The sequence below is a fragment of the Arvicanthis niloticus genome, chromosome 22 (assembly GCF_011762505.2).
Source record: "Arvicanthis niloticus isolate mArvNil1 chromosome 22, mArvNil1.pat.X, whole genome shotgun sequence".
Lineage (NCBI taxonomy): Eukaryota > Metazoa > Chordata > Mammalia > Rodentia > Muridae > Arvicanthis > Arvicanthis niloticus.
In genome coordinates this window covers 30,155,365-30,173,381 of record NC_133429.1, presented here as the reverse complement: position 1 = coordinate 30,173,381, position 18,017 = coordinate 30,155,365, and the positions used below count along the sequence as shown (strand labels likewise).

At 37.6% G+C, this 18,017-nt stretch overlaps 1 protein-coding gene across 1 annotated transcript in view; it reads left to right on the top strand.

Moving 5' to 3' along the window:
• Positions 1-18,017, top strand: part of Otogl (otogelin like) — a 140,615-nt gene that overhangs the window by 90,747 nt on the left and 31,851 nt on the right. Inside the window, exons 31-36 of the mRNA XM_076920159.1 lie at positions 40-66; positions 3,997-4,164; positions 8,856-9,134; positions 11,515-11,632; positions 16,404-16,483; positions 16,814-16,855. Of these exons, the coding sequence (XP_076776274.1) occupies positions 40-66; positions 3,997-4,164; positions 8,856-9,134; positions 11,515-11,632; positions 16,404-16,483; positions 16,814-16,855 (714 nt within the window). The remainder of the gene's footprint in view (positions 1-39; positions 67-3,996; positions 4,165-8,855; positions 9,135-11,514; positions 11,633-16,403; positions 16,484-16,813; positions 16,856-18,017) is intronic.

Genomic DNA, 18,017 nt, shown 5'->3' with positions numbered 1-18,017 from the left:
TTATAAGCAATTTAATACCCACTTTTCTTTTTTTTTCAGCCCTTGACTGTGAATATTATAATCAAGGTACGTGACACTTTAATGAATATTACATCATTTAATGAATTTAATGAATATTATATCATATATTTTACAGATAAAACTTTTTGAACAATTTATACTGTGAATAAAACACAAATAGTCCAGGAACTGAATGACAAATTAGAAAAGCTTTTCCTTCTACAATTAATCAGATTTTCTGAGGACTGCTGTTAAAATTTATTTTCTAAAAATAAGTGTGTAATTCAGGTTATTTGTTCTTTAAAGGGTCTTCTAAAATACTTTTGCAATGGCACAAGTAAATGAGCAGTCGAATTATTTTTAAAATATAATTTTAAAATAGTAAAGTATAGCAAGGGCACAGCATATTTAAAACAGACTCATCAAAATGGAGAAAAATCCGATGCTTGGCACAGGTTGGGGATGAGTATTAATAAGAAAATGGCAGATATTGATCAAAGGGTAGAAAGTTTCAGTTTGAAACTCAGGCGATCAATACAATTACATATAACTATGATCCTGTCCATAAGTTTTAAAATTTCCATAATTTTAAATAAATAAGCTTTTATATGTATGGCAAAGGTGGTGTTCTTATATATGAATGCACACTGGAATGATAAGATCAGACTACTTGGCGAGTCTGCCATCTCAACGTTTACTATCTGTGGTGAGAACACCTAAAATCCTTTCTTCGAGCTATTCAGTAGTTAAATAAAAGTAAGACTTTTATTATTTATGACAGCACGATTGAGCATAAAACATGTTAAGCTGAATAAAATTATCCAGGCAGAATGAAATTCTATTTGTGTACATTTACATGTATTATTTTAAATAGGCTCACAGGGGTGGAAGAAAAACCTGATATTTAGTAGAGGTGACAGAGGAGGATTTGCAAGGAGAGAACAGATGCCGCTCAAAGAATAGAAAGTTTTACTTTGGTAGAATAAATCCTGGTGATCATTAAACATCATTGTGGCTATAGGTAAATTTTATTGTATTGTTGAAAACAAAGAAATGAAATAAAGATGATAACATGAGAAATGCACTTTACTACTGTTGTAAAATGCACATATTATCAAACTGAAAACTTAATGCAATGACAGTCGAAGCCTTTTGATTCAGCAAGCATCTGGGCTTGTAGTGAAGTATCTGAGTGGGTGTTTTACACAAGTGTGGAAACAGGGGTATGAGAACATCAGTACAGAAGTCAGAAGGCAGCAGACGCAGGGCTTGTGTTTTCTCAAATGATACAGTGAGACAGACACAGTGACCGAAACTTAGTTCAGACAAGTGAGCGGGTCTGGAGAGGTGACATCTTGTCAGTGCTTGGGTGACTCCAGACTGTGATGGAGAATGTGGAAATTAGAGCAATGGTTGTAGGTACCCATGGCCAGCAACCCATCTAAGCTCAGGAGGTAGCTAATGGCTGAGATTATATAAAGAACCCTCGATAACCTCAAAGACATGGAGGTGATTAAGAAATGAAAGGGAAGCTGCTTGTGCTAATTCTGTTACATTTATAGAAATCGAAGGTTGAATAAAAGTCAACATTAGCAAAATTCTATGGTAAAAGAAAATCTAACCAAACGTATACTTTGTAAGAAAATTTTTATCCGAGAAGTAGAAATTTACACATACAGGGACACACACACACACACACACACACACACACACACACACACACACACTTAGGAAAAGGAGAAGAGAAAGCTAGATAGCAGAAGACAGAGACAGAAAGAAACACACACAGAAGGAGCCAGAGACAGGGAAGGGGAAGGAAGCAGGAGTGGGGGTGGGGTTGGGGTTGGGGTTGGAGGGCGGGGAGACAGAGACATGGGATTGAGTATATCAATCTTCTGGGCTTCACAATTAAATATATGATTGATTGACTAATAATAGCAACAGTAATAATAAAAGTAGCTCCCGTTAACATTTTATTTAAGAGGAAATTGAGGCATGAAGAAATTAAATAACTTTGCCAAAGTCACTTAGCATAAACGTAATGATCAACTGGGACTTAATAAGCGCTTAGGACTTTGAAGGCACTGAGCTTCAAGTCTGAACTGCCAGACCAGGTGTGGTTAACACTTCTGTGCATAAGGAGGTGACTTGGTGACTTCCTCATTTAAACCTTTACTCTCCCACCACTCTGCTCCAGGTCCTCCCCTTCAGACCACTGGAGTCAGGGCACCCTGACTCCAGTTATACCACTTGTGGCTTGATACCCATTGCTTCTGTTGAGTCGGCCACAATTGTGGCAGTCTGTTTTCTATTGTGTTGCAGAATTCTCAAACCACTTTCTTTAGTTCCACTTATGATGCCATATTTACAGTATCAGAAGGTGAACACGGGACATCCATCTATGAGGAGACACTGTTAGGCAAGGAACTGATTTTCTATGATTGAAGTAATAGGAAAAAGTGTCACTGTTCCCAGGAGAAAGAATTTATTGCAGTAAAGATAGGTGACTAAAGAAGATTATAGAATTGTAGAGGTTGCTAATAGAAATTATTAAAAAACTAACAAACCAACCACAACATTGTTTTAAGTGGCTTTTCTCAGTTTGTTTACTCTAAATAATTTCACAGCTATTATAAGCTATCTTGGCTTCTCTGGACATTTACAGCAGAACTTTCTTTCCCCTGTTTATTTCCTATATGTCAGAAACTATGATGTATAGGTAGTTCCAGTATTTAAAGGAAATACAGAAATAAATAGTTATCAGAAGACAAAAATCAGAAATAGCAAAGGTTGTGGCCAAGATTGTCTCAATAACCCTTAGCATCAGTGCTGTGTGTTAAGGTCCTCATGGTTGTTGTGTGTCATTTTCTTAGAGTGTAAGGGGAGTGACATCATTATTACTGTACACGGGCAAAGGCATTAGGATCCTGATCAACATTGTTATATAATGAAGTTATATAATGAAGTTCAGAGTGACTTTATTACATAGAAGTTTTACTGTACTCAATTATATTAAGGATGGTAATAGTGCACAAATTGGGTTGATGTCACATTAATCTCATCATAAAATTGTAATTTAAAGTATTACTGAACATAGTTATCATTTATATACTTATTTTTATGAGATTAGGTTGGCAGAAAAATTTCTCTGAGGAGTTTCGGGTCTGGGTTTAGGCATCTTATTTTCTCTTTATTGTAGACTCATGTTACTGGTGAAAAATTAAAATTCCCCAAAGAGTAAAATATTGTATGTTGTGTATATTGTGTCTTTGAATTCTTTTTTTTTTTAATGCTATGCAATTAGAAGAGCATCATAGTGTGAGGCTATTAGTGCAGATAAATATCTTCACATTTTTATTTTATTTATAATCATCATTTAGTGTGTGTCTGTGCCTGCATTTGTGTCTGTATGTGTGTATGCGTGCATATGTATGTGTGAGTACATGCGCATGCGTGTGCTGTATGTTATAGCATATATGTAGAAGTCAGAAGAGAGCCTTCATGAGCCAGGTTCTTTCTCCCACTGTGGGTTCTAGGAATCAAACAAACATAGGCCATTGGGCTAGGGCAGAAACCACTTTTATTTGCTGAGCCATCCCATAGGCTACAGATAAACTTCATGTGCTATATGTATTTGTATCCTTGGAAGTTAGACTGCAAGGTCATCTAGACAAATTTCTTCTTAGAGGTGAGAGAATTAGAAGAACAAAAGATCAAGTCATTTCCCCATCCAGTTTTTTTTAATATATAAAAATAATTCACGTATGGATGCATATACATATTTATACACATAAACATATGTATTCATCTGTATTTATATAGCTTAAATCATCTAAGTAAATATATTTTATACTAAATTCTTGTTTATTTTAAAAATATAGTTGTTGGTTTATCAGTGAATAAATTTTAAATGCCCAATATTTATAGAGTATTTTTATTTTTAAAAACTTAAAGTGCAATGCTAATTTATAATGATTTTACTTGTGACTTCGCCAGGGCTTGGAGAAGGACCTTATATGCTGGCAAGTTATGGGCAAAGTGGCCTTGTTCTCGGTGCCAATATAACCAGTAGAAGCATTTTCTCTTTGCCAAGAAGCAGTGATCGTGGTAATTTATTTTTTATTTTTATGATCACTCCGGGCCTTTTCAAAGAGAAGACATCCTGTAAGTATTGTTGAAGATGCAAATTTGGTTCTTCAACTCAGTTTTTCATGAACTGTTCCCCAAGTACTAATTGGAGATTTCATATGCTATGATATTTTCTAAATTCCCCCAAGGAATATAAAACGAACTTTCTGCAGACAAAATGGCTATTTTACATATAAAATAATTCGCTTATCTATTGGCATTGTTATGTTAGAACTACAGATGTTTGATAGAGTCCGTTTGATATGGGACAACTCACTGATTAAATGTTTATGGTATTAACCACAGAATTTAATTTGAAAATATTTAAAAGACTGTTCATTCTTAACATTTAAAGGATTTTAATAGATGGTTAAAGTGAATAGGAAAGATTTGATTTGGTGTTACATGAGTTGAGTATAGAACGTGCATGTCAGAGTGTAGAAAATAATGACAGTGTTTTGTCATTAGTGCATCTCATTTGTTCTGATCTCAGTGTTTTTAAAATTGCCTTAGTTTACTGACTTGTATCAGCAAATTATATCCCAGGCTTGTATTTGCCCAGCACCTGTTCTTACTGGTGGGTGTGCCCCCTTCTGGCCTGTGGTGCCAAGCTACATTTTCATTGAAGTCTACCCAGAACCATACGCAGCTTCTTCTAAAAGCGCAAGAAATTAGTGAATATGATAAAATACTTCTTTTGTTCTAGAAAATGAACTCTCTATGTTCTGAAAATCAAAAGGTTTTTTTAAAATTTTTTCTTTTATTGGATATTTTATTTACATTTCAGATGCCATCCCCTTTCCCCATTCCCCCCCCCCAGAAGACCCCTATCCCATGCCCCTTTTTCCTTTTTGCCTTTATATACTTTTTAAAAATGTTAATCAAAGGCTTTATAAGTTTGGTAATTCTCAATCAGAAGTGTAACCCAATACTCAACCTATATATATATCAACTATCTTTGACTGGCAGAGACATGTGAACATCTGCCTCCATGTCTGGCCCCCCTCTCTTTTTCTCTCTCATCACCTAGCTCCTCCTCTCCTTCTCCTCCTCCTCTCCTTACTCCTCCCATCTTAGCTCCTCCTACATATCACCCTTCCTGTTAAATTAAACTTTTCTCTCAAAATACAGTTAGAGCATAATTATACCAATTTATGTCAGTAAGGTGCAAGATAGACCTAATACCCAGTCCATCATTTTGTTGACTAAGCAGAACCTCTGTCATCTCTCCTAAATAAAAGACTTAGTTCTGAACCTGGCTTTTTTTTCTTGGCTTTAGAATGAATGTCAGCTGAAAACCATCCTCTCAAATCTTTTTTCTCAAAGTAAATAGCAAGGATTGGCTATGAGACTATAAGTTTTCAACCCCATCAGAAATCCAGAATGAATGAATTAACTGAAATTATGGAAAGCACAAAGCATAGCTTCTAAAACATAGCCAGTTTACAGAGACCACTGAATACCTGGACAATCCTTATACTACAGAATGTTGGAGCATCCGATCTTCAGCCTTCTGGCCCAGGATCATCTGACAGACCTAGTGATGCAGAATTATTATGGGCTGATTACTTTGTCTTGGCAGATATAATCAGTCGACTATTCTGCAAGTGTGTCCTTTTCTGGACAGTGATTTGTCTGTAGATGGAAAGAGGCAATTCTCGCCTAGTGGCTGACTCACCACAATTGGAATAACTCCAAAGATGCTAAATTTCTTCTTAGAATCCAAGACAGGAAGCTGTCAGGAGCAGACAGGTCTCTAATCAAAATGAACATTAATACAGAAATGTTTGTAACGTCAATTCTGTGGATTTCTGATGTTTTGAAAACCACCTATTTATGTAAGGCAATCTGGACTGTTGTCTGTTAACTCCTCTCAGCTATTTCTAAAGAAAATATAGAAAACACCCTAACAATAAACTCAAAGCCATGAATTTGCTATAGGCCTTTAACTCACAGTCTAACCATCTCAAATCAGTTAAAAAAGTTAAAGGACTGGGTCTAAGCCTTGTATTCCTAAATGTGTTATACAGTCGCAATGCCTATGATAGTAACAATATTCATCTCACTTTTATATTAATAAGAAGCTCGTACCAATGAAAACCTTAAATTTGAAATCAAAGTAAATTTTGTACCATTTAAGAAATTATAACTTCATCTTAATAACAAGTATACATATTTCTACCAGTAGGTTATGGCTATGCAATAAATCCTAGCTAATCCTCCCTGTTCCACCAAAACCACTACTTTTCCCTAGAAAGACAGTCCAATATTAACCACATTAGTCCCCAAGCCCAGGGAATAGGGGTGCCGACTCTTCATTAACTTCTTCAAGTTGATTATGGGTGTTGAGATATTAGAAGAGGGGTTGGGGGGAAGAGTAAATTGATAAGCCTCTGACACTGTGTCTTCACTGCATCCAGCTGGAATTCCAGGACATCAGAGGTTCGAGCAGGTCTGCTCAGCTTGCTTGATGAGTAGATAAAGCAAGGCTATGTATTCTTCAATATACAACTCTCAAAACAATTATTTTGTGATTTTTTTATTGGATATTTTATTTACACTTCAGATGCCATCCCCTTTCCCCATTCCCCCCTTAGAAAACCCCTATCCCATGCCCCCTTTTCCTTTTTGCATTTATACACTTTTTAAAAATGTTAATCAAAGGCTTTATAAGTTTGGTAATGCTCAATCAGAAGTGTAACCCACTATCCAACCTAGATATATAAACTATCTTTGACTGGTGGAGACACGTGAACATCTGCCTCGATATCCCCCCTCTTTCTCTCTCTCTCTCTCTCTCTCTCTCTCTCTCTCTCTCTCTCTCTCTCTTTCTCTCTCTCATAACCTAGCTTCTCCTCTCCTACTTCTCCTCTTCTCCTTACTCCTTCTCTTCTTCTCAGTACTCCTCCCACCTTAGCTCCTCCTACATATCACCCTTCCTGTTAAAATAAAACTTTTCTCTTAAAATACAATTAGAGCATAATTATGCCAATTTGTACCAGTGAGGTACAAGATCGTCCTAATACCCAGTCCATCATTTTGTTGACTAACCTGAACCTGTCATCTATCCTAACTAAAACACTTAGTTCTGAACCTGGCTTTTCCCTTGGCTTTAGAATGAATGTCAGCTGAAAACCATCTACTCAAATCTTTTCTCTCAAGGTAAATAGCCAGGATTGGTTATGAGACTATAAGTTTTCAACCCGTCAGAAATCCAGAATGACTGAGTTAACTAAGGGCTTCTACCTGTTTACTTGTGTTCTCCTCAAATTCTTTGAGCATGTTATTTATGTCCTTCTTAAAGTCCTCTATCATCATCATTAGAAGTGATTTTAAATCTGAATCTTGCTTTCCTGGTGATATGAAGAATTCAGGACTTTCTAGTGTGGGAGCTAATGATGCCAAGTACCCTGGGTTACTGATGCTTATGTTCTTGCACTTGCCTTTTGCCATCTGTATCTCCTTAGTGCCACCTGCCCTGTCCCTGACTGGAGCCTGTCTTTCCTATTATCTTGGTTGTATCAGAACTTTGTGGGGTGGGTGTAACTACTGGGGTAAGCACTGGGGTCCAAAATCTGTTCAGTGCTCAAGCGCAGACAGGATGGTACCCAGGTTAGAGCTCTGGGATCCCCGTTTCCTCTGGATTCTTAGAGATTGGGGGCAGAGCTGCCACCCAAGATCTGCTCACTGCTCTGGCCCAGACCAAAGGGAACCAGTGCTCCAGGCCGGGAGTGACTTCCTGGGTCCTTGTGGGTTCCAGTTACTCCCTGTTTGGGGTGAACGTTGCTGTCTGCTTACCTAAGATACTGCCCGGGTTAGAGTTCGTGGGATCCCTGCTTCCTCTGGGTTCTGTGTGATTGGGGGCAGAGCTGCAGTCTTGGATCTGCTCAGTTCCTGGGCTCAGACTGGAAGGAGAAATCAGAAGTTTTAATTTGTATTAGTCACACCTGATTTTCTTTGTATGAAAAATTATTTGATTTTATTTTGTATCTTTGGCTTCTCAGTCATGATCTTTGCCAGTTTTAAGGACAAAATAAATGTCCTTGGTAGCATTGCATTTGATAGATTTCTGGATTTTATGATTCATACTGTCTTTTCCAAAAAATCAACACAATATTTCAATGAAATGGTTTATATCTTATAAAGTACAATTTCAAAGCAAATTAACACAATACTATCATGCATATTAAATTCTTTGTAAAGTCTGATTGCTCATTAGCCATTTTTGTCATCTTTGGGAAATATACATTACTATTGAGTGTATAACATTTCTTAATGTAGCAAAATCCTTTATGAGAAGCATTTTTCCTAAAGATCCCACTGATATAAAGAGCAGTTGCTTACACACTTAAATTAATATGTTTCCTGTTTTCTAATTTTTTTTCTGTCACACAGTTTAGTGGTTTATAGGTTTTATATGTGAAAGCATTACAGCCCATAAGTATACATATCTATTTTTTTCCCTTTCTCAAGGGCAAAATAGGTAAATTAAAAACCAGAACCTGCCAGAGATTGGTTTGGCGAGGATTCACTGTTAGCCACTACAGTTAAAGTGTTGGTTTTTCTCGTTGAAATCTTTCAATTCATGTCCAACATGCTTGAGATAGGCATTAATTTTGCATGTCGAAATGTTTGTTTTCAACCTCGTGGATGCATATTGTAAGGCCCTTGCCTGTGTTCTGCCTTCCCCTGAGTCTCTAAGTCATTAAGACCCCCCTGTTTTACAGCATTGGCCCTTGTTTCCTTGGAATCTGCTGAGAGGCCAAACTACTTTCTCTATGTCCATGACAATGACACCCTTAGCTTGCGGCTGTGGCGGGCAAACTCGGAATTTCGTCAGAGAGCAACGTTTTTCCACCACCAAGGCCTCTGGATTCCTGGTTACAGTGCATTCGAATTATACAGCAAGAAAGGCTACTTCATCGTTTTTATGGATTCCAGTGTTAAAGCATCAAAATACGATGACTCGGAAGAATTCAAGCAGTCAAGTAGCTTCAGCATAGAAGGTGTGCTTCCCAAGAGCTCCAAAGAGGAGCACAAGTTCTTATGCTGTGAAGACTATGTCAGGTGGTAACATTAGGTCTATGTGCAGGCCATGGAAGATGCTAACGTTAGGTATCCGAGTCATGTGACCCTAAGCTTTCTACTCTTCAGGCTACTTATCAGCTAAACAGGAAAAATAATGCTGATTTTTTATCTATTATGCTAACTGCATGGATATTAATGGATTAGAATAACTCTAATAACTTTATAGTTATTTCTCCATATATTACTAATAGCACTTACTGAGTTTTTGCATCAGAACCCAATCATTCACATCTCATGAAATGGTCTAGTATTTGTATCTAAATTTTTTTCATAAGAAGAACTTTATATCAATCTGATTCTTAGACTCAAAGAAAGCATATTTATCTCTACCTTCTGAATCCAAGAGTGACTGGATTTATTGACCTCTGGGAAGTTTCTTTAGTTTAGGAGAAGCTCGATCTGATTTCTAAGAAAGAGCCTTTGTGGTCTACCATTGAAGAGATCTGCAAAGTCTGGAAGCAATCCTCTCTTTGTACAGCTGAAGTCCTGCTGTTTTCAAAATGCAGCAGCTGGATTTCTCTCTGAAGTCTCCCAAACGCTGCTCTGTTTTAATTGATCCCCTGAAGAAGATCAATATTGCTAATCATTTGCCCTCTCCACTGGGCATGGGCTTCTGAAAAGTTCCTTAATGGGTGGATGTCAGGAAACCCACATTGCGTTTTAAAGTATTCTATAGCACAAATCCCTGGGTTCACAGATTTTAAGTCTGGCAGGAGTTTTGTATAAATGCAGTTGATAGTGTTGATAGCCCTAGAGAGGGGCTCAAAGCAGGCCCACAGGAGCCCTGATGGCTTCAGCATTTGTTTTGTTCAATGACACAGAAGGGGTCAGGACAAGGAGCTTTATTATTTTCCTATAGGTGTTGGGAATCCACAGAGGCTTAGGATTCACAGTGAGCTAAGGTCCTTACTCCCAGCTCCCCTGCTCAGGATAGTGGGTCAGAGCAGGTAGTGTCTTGTCTTTACATACTCCGGATGCACTTCAGCAGAGGGAACAGCCTGTGGGCTCCACTGACTTTTCTAAGCACAGACTTTTCAGGATGCCCTGGCTTAGGAAGGCAGGCCTGGGTTAGTCTCAACATTTTCCCTTTTTATTTGCATAGTGCATTCCTATGGCATTCTGCAGGTATTATAAGAAGCCCAAGTGGGCTCTAAAAGTTGGGAATAGCTAATTCCATCTGAAGCCATTTCTTCTTCTTCTAGGCTCTTGAGAAAAAAAAATACTGACATACCTGTATAACATTCTGAGAGTGCTGTGATTATGTTAATTGATTTTATGTAAAGAACTTAGTAAGCTTCCATTTCCCCATTAATCCAGATGTCTGCTCTACTAGAATCAGATCTAGCCATCTCACTGATGTTAAAGTCAGGGATGGTCAGAAGCAGCAAATGAGATACTGACCACTAGAGGCTTCATCCACTGGGAGACTCTAGCGGTCTCTTCTGGTCTTAAAGCCAGTCCTCTTTTAGGATCCACAAATCCAGAACTCCAGCTGAGCCCTGCACACACAAGCAATCTTTCTGAAACAGCTCATTTCTTTGTCACACTTTAGAATTAAAGTCTTCATGGGAGAAGAGTCAAGGTATGTGTTTAAATGATATGTTATGTACAGGTAAATCTGAGCTGTTCCAGAAAGACTTCTGCATGATGTGGGAAAGAAAATTTATTGCCAGAGTCTATAGGAGAAAAGGTTTTAAGCAAAGAATCCTCTAGAATTACAGACATTTGTCTTTCAATCACACTGATTTTTACTTTGGTATTCAAGCAATACTTATCATGTATGAGACAATGTGCTAGATTTTGTGTAGGACAAGGATGACACATGCTCCCAAGAGTTTTGCTCTTGAGATGTGTGTTTGTATTTTTTTTTAAATAATTTTCCTCATTGCTTGGGGCTGGCTAGATGCTTGGATATTACAATGAAGACATGTTTCATTTTAGATAACCAGTAACATTTCCTCAGCAGAGTTGTGCAAGAATAAAACAGAATAAAATAATGCTGTTAAAAGTAAAGTTCTCAACTACTATGATGGGAAAACTGATAAAAGTGTCACTAAATGTAAGAGACAGGAAAGCATTAAAATCTTTGGTGGCTAGATATGCATTTAGTCATTCAGTGTGAGCACCAGATCTTCTGGTTCCATGGGAATCATAATGCTGTTACCAGACAGTCTTGTCTGTTATAGAACACTATGATGAAAGAGGTGCCAAAACTCACTCAGGGTCATATCAGAAGTTACTAGTTTTCAAAATATGTGCCTCAATGTGTATAATCCCAACTTCCTCTTGTTGTCTCAGAAATCCAGGCAGTGGTACCTTACAGGAGGATGTGTGAGTGGAGATATGAACCTTGCGCTACTCCATGTTTTAAAACATGTAGTGATCCAGAAGCCCTAGCCTGTGCATTCCTTCCACCGTAAGTAACAGCCCATAAGCCTACAAATTTCAGTAGCAATAGATTCTGTCCTAGATGATTTTGTGTTGGTTGAAAAGTAGAAAAACAAATCCAAAATCTGTTTGTTCCACATGGTAACCGATGGGTTGCTTAAGTTTTAATCTCAAACAGATATTGAAGATTGATATTATATGTGAGTAATTCTGGTTGTTGCTAGATCATATTATGAAAGGAATAGACAAACACCTGACCTCATGTGGCCTACAGATGGGTTGAAGCAGAAAATAACTACAAGTGTACATATAGAATATGTTGTGTGGTTAGATAGTGCTGTGGTGTGTTATAGAGAAAATAATGGTAGGAGGAAGAGAAGGACGAGAAGGAGGAAGAAGTGGAGGATGGAGAGAGAGAGAGAGAGAGAGAGAGAGAGAGAGAGAGAGAGAGAGAGAGAGAGAGAGACCTCTGGTAGTAGGAAAAGAGGACATTGGGAAGTTGTGATCTTCTCAGATATCTGGAAGAAGCCAGGCAACTGGCCCTATTGATATTTAAAGCAGAAACATTCGATCTGAGAAATACGCAAAGGTCCTGTGGTAGGAACATATTTGGTGTATTTGAAGCTCAGCAAAGTTGTTTAAGTAAAGTAAAACATGAATAGTCATGAAAGAAGTGGAGGATGAGACCAGAGAACCCTTGCAGCTGGCAAGTCTGTTGTGAAGAGTTGGGCACTTACTGAGAGACAGATAACATTGACACACTTTGTTCAAAGAAATGGTAAGACCTATCATGTGCTCCATGGATGTTGAACTGAAATGGATTGTTGGTGGTGAACAGAATGTGCCAGTTACGGAGCTCAAAAGGGATTTGGCTGATCGGGGAGTCTTCAGAGATCATGTGATCAGATTCTGGAGATGTTTCAAACTTAGAGTTTAGAATGAATGACAGGGAAGAGGACTTAAGCACTCCAAAGTGACCCTAGCCTGGAGAGATTGGACCTGGATGAACTCGCCTCTTTGACGGTGTTCCTTGCAAAGAACAGTTCTTACTCCAAAGCGTTAAGAGATACTTTATTCTCCATCCAAACCTTCAGAGCATGGATTCCAGTTTCCCCAAATACCATGTTCAGATGTGGAAAGAGTTTCATGATGTTTTTATACTAAATGAAAGGAAGACATAAATAAAGGCATTTTTCAAACACACTAATGGAAATTTGAGGTCTGCAGATGACAGCAAAGAGGGAAATATTTGCTATGGGCTTTGGGCTTTGGATGCATCTGAGCTTTTGGGTCAATGGAAGGTAGTTTGTTCTGTTTTGATAGTACCTGCTCAAAGATTTTATTTGATATGAAGGACTGTTAGGTCAGATGAACAATGGGGATCAGTGGTTGGATGTTAATGAAGACTAACGATAGCTCATGAGATCTCGCCTCCAGATCTGCAATCTTCCAGCCCCTTTCCATCTGGCCTTCTAACCTGCCATTTCCCAGCCTTGTATCACTTTCAACACATGGGTGGCTTTCTCTGTGAGCTTCAGTCCACAGAGGTAAAACTGGACAATTATCAGAAAGTTCAAATCACTTAACTCCACGGAAGGCTGTATCGACCTCTGATGAGATAAAAAAAAAAAAAAAAAGTTAGGAAATGATGTTTACTTCTGAGGATATTAAGCTTAAGATATTAAGCTTAATATTAGATATTAAGCTTCATAGAGTTTGGTACCCTAGATGTGAGGAAGAGGCAGAATGGAAGCAGGAAGTGCAAGCAGGTTTCATAAGCAGGGGTTTTGCTGTGAAGGAGGAACAGGAAATGGACTCATAGTGGGAGGGCATATTTCGAAGCCATTTTATATTAAAGATCTAGGCGCTTCTTCTCAGAATGATCATTACTATCTTGTTATTGTGAAATGCTCTTGGCATGTGAATAATTGAGAAATGGGCTATCTTAGGGGCTCTCAGTCTTAATGCGTGTGGAATGGCTGATAGCCTTACTCCCCGCCCCCCCCTTTTTAAGAGCAGGTCAGCTGAGACTCAGAGGTCACTCAGTTTTAGCTAAGCCTCAGCCTGATGGAAAAGAGTTTGACTACCTGTGTACCTAGTGCTGTGATTGTAGAGGAAGGAGAGGAAATTCTACTTGATTTCTTTACACGTGCATGTTCACGTGTATGTGCACGTTCATGTGCATGTGTGTGTGCCTGTCTCTCTCTGTGTGTAACTGTTTACTACTTTTTGGGCTTGTTCACAGTCACAAATATATCTCATCATTAACCTTCTGGTAGCTATAAGGAGGTGAGGATGTTGCCTGACCACATGGTAATGATGATCCCAGGGGAGCTGGGGAGGAAGTAAGCTCTTATAACTTATTATTGTTATTATTACTATTATATTTATTATTACACTTATTAGCTATGTCTGAGGTGACTAACACCAGCTCTCCAATACCTCTAGTGTTTAGTCTTTAAGTTCTTCCCTTTATAGGGAGGATGGGGGTTGCCTTGAAGATGGTAGGAAAAATTTATACCCGTCAAGTTCTTTCTTATTTCTGTGCATCCTTTCTTTCTCTCTTATCCTTTATGCTGAAGTGTCTAGACTGATCCTTGATTGTGTCCATGGTCCAAGGAGATTAACGCACCAGGTAGGGCTTTAATGTGACCCCGCACCCTTCTTTCAAGTGCCCAAACAGATCATCCATCACTCTTGTTGCTGAGTATTTGAGTTTCTGTTACCAAGCAACTATTAAAAAAAAAAAAAATGAAGTGCTTCTTGAAAATGAGTTCTGTTTGTGAGAAAATATGTCAACAGTGTATTGTGCAGAACATATATAAATTCTTATTATCTGTCTCTTATAATAACTTTTTCACACTGAGGGATTCTATCCATTGGAAGTTGGGCATAATATTAGCTGCATGACAAAGCAAACAGGACCCTGCCATGTGTGACTATAAAGTTACTGATAAGAGATAAAATAATGACTTTTGGAAAATGGTGTAATTTTGTTTTTTTTTTTTTTACAAAGAAATTAAAAAACTAATTGATATATATATATATATCAATTATATATATGGATTATATATATAATATGGATATATATATATATATATATATATATATATATATATATATATTACTTCCTTTAACTATAATACACTGTCTTTAGTTTGTCAATGCTCTTATAACTTTAATTTCTCTTGCTGCCTGATAAAGTTTCAAATAGAATTATATTATTGGTTAAAGTTTTATTACTCAAGTCCATTGTCTAAAACAAGCAGTCGATCACATAGAAACCAACTATTCATATTTTAAAGGAACCGTTTGTAAATGTGGTATCTAAGACTTTGCTACCCATCCCTCACTAAGCCTGTTTAGTAGGAGGAAGCATTTGCTTCACAAACACTGCCCCCTGCTGGTGATGACCGTCATGTCAGGTTCATGTTTATCCTGAATAGAAAAGCTGAGAGTCTTTGTCCAAATAATTAACAGATGAAGCAAATAGGAAGTGTTTTGAAAAAAATTTAAAAATACGATTACAGCCTGCTAGTGTATTTGAGAGGCAGATAATCAGCCTTTGTATACAAGGATCCTCATTAATTCTCGGTGGCATGTTAGCATCTAATAACTAGACTTGGCTGCACAGGGAAGATTACATTTTTTTTCCCAATAAGGACACATTGGACACTAGCTTCAACCAGATGGCAGGGAAATAGGATCTTAGTCATACTTTGGCTTTCTTCCTAGAGAAGAATAGTAGCCTACATGCTGTCTTCTGGATTGTGTACACAGTCCTCAAGCCAATGGCATCTTGAAACTTCTGAGACTCACTTTACTTCTGTACCTCGTATGAGGAATGAGGTTCTCTATTCAAACTACACATCCTAGGTCTTGAACCTGATCCTTCCCAGCTCACAACTATAAACACATCCACCGGTATCACTGCAAGGAATTTTGGTATAAACTGTAAAGCTCCGGAGAACCTGCTTCTGCCATTATTGCCCCCTGCTTATATAAGAAGAACCTCAGCTAAATACCACTCCTTCTTTCCAGGGAGCCTAGGACCGAATAATAGGTAGAGATAAGCCACTGCTGAGGTTTTGTTCTACAGACCTCTTCAGGGTAATAGCAGTCAAATATCATAGCAATCCACTCAGACGTCTAATACATACAGAATGAAAGTACGGGCAGAATAGATGGCTCTATCATTAAGAGAACTTGTTCTCATAGAGGACTCAGGTCATGTTCTCAGTATTAACAACAGGCACCTCTCTACTGCCTGTAACAGCATCTCCAGGGGATTTGACACTCTCTTCTGGATTCTGAGAGCATCCACACACATGGTACACACACACACACACACACACACACACACACACACACGCACGCAAATACGCACAGACAAATCTTAAATTAAAGAAATAAAAGTAATAATATACTATAGCAACAAAACCTAACCAATCAACCAACCCAACATACAAACAAAATCCAATAAAACTTCACAGGTTGTTCCTCTAGGTTTCCACCCATTTCCAAGAACATGAGTTTAGTGTGTCTCAGACATAAGCATGTACTTTGAACATTCTGTGTTCAAATTCTACCTCCATAACCATCACCATAGTGATCTTCTGTTTGAGTCCCTGGTTGTGGTTTTATAAATTTCCTAAGCATCATGCAGTAGTGGCAGACGGAATTCTCCAAGGGGACTGATGATGAAGATGAAGAAAGTTTAGGCACACCAAGCCTCAGTTACAAATATTTAATGTAGATTTTTCTATTTACACTCATTTCCTTTGTTTTTCCACTAAAAGGGTTGAAGGATGCTTGCCATATTGCCCCAAGAATATGATCCTGGATGAGGTGACTCTTAAATGTGTTTATCCAGAAGACTGTAAGTATGGACCTTGCTTAATTTACTGTTAAAAACAGAAAAGCGCAGATAATTTTTCACTGAGGCAAATGGTTACAATTAGAAGTCTGAGACAGAGAATAATAACTCATTCTAAAACAAACAAAAAACCCAACAACAAAACCAACCAATCAACTAAACAAAAAACTTCCCAAGTGTTTTTTAAAACATTTATTTTTTGCTTCTCACATCCCTCTTTTATGTTTTCTTCTCTAAAACATCTTCCGAGAAGGCAAAAAGATGTATATCAATTAGGTGGGTCTTCTTTTATGGAAGTACAGATCAATGCAGGGTATTTCTATTTATTTGCAGGCATACCACTGTTTCCAACAGAACCAGCATTAGTGCCACCAGGTAAGCTGGCATATTCAGGGATTTGGGTAGTGCTACAATTTATCCCAGCTGCTAGTACATGGATTACCAAATTGATAAAAATCCCAGAAGTGGCTTTTGTTTTTTAAGGGCTATGTGTGTGTTCTATAGTTGTTCCACCTCTTTATCCATTTCAGTTAGTGTATACCACTACCAAGGTTTCTTCAAAATCTATGGATATATATGTATAGGATGTATATGTATGTACATATATGTATATATGGAATATATATGTGTATATATGGAATATATATATATATATATATATATATATATTCATATTCAAGTTTTCTCTGGAGCCTTCACTGAAATTCTGGATTTTCCAGGCCTCTGAGGAAGCATTTGGGGCTCCTACCCTCACTTACCTCTTTGACTATAAAACTTTTCTCTAGGAAATTATTTTACAAATCCACTCATAGAGTCTTGCCAAACTTGATATACTCCTCCTGGGGTTGTGATTTACAACAGTCTAGTTTCAGATACTTAGATTTGGTAAACCTCAGTTTGAATACTGGGTTTGGTTCTTTCCTGGCCCCTGGGTGGGGTGTGAATGTTATATAGGTTATAGCTTTGATCTTAATATAAGCAACAGTTGTCAAGTATTATAAAACATAACCTTCCATGAATGTAGCTTCTGACTAACCATGGGTCAAAAGTAGTTGGAAAATATTTTATGGGCTAATTACATATAAAATGTTCCTTGTATCATCCATAAAATACATGATAAATTATTGTTTATATAGTTTTTTACATTATACAAGGGATACGTCATTTAAGAGATGAGACGATTTAAGTATAAGGAAGGAAACATAGGTTATATACAAAAACACATTATCTGATACTAGGCACTTGAGTATCCACAGATTATGGTGTATGTGGTGGGTCTTGAACTGACCAGTCAAGAACACTTAGGGATAACTATATTATAATGCATTACATAGGAACTATATAGGACCTACATAGGACTATATAGGAACAATGCACAGGAGGCCATAGTGATTATTTTGTCGGTAAAGCCTCAAAAAGTTATCAGTAGCTAGAAGGTGTAAGGTAGAAGAAGTAAAAATATGTTATAGCTTGAAAAATCAGCATAAGTGAAGGTTTGGAAGTAAGAGGGAACATGTAATGTGGAAGGTATTTTGTT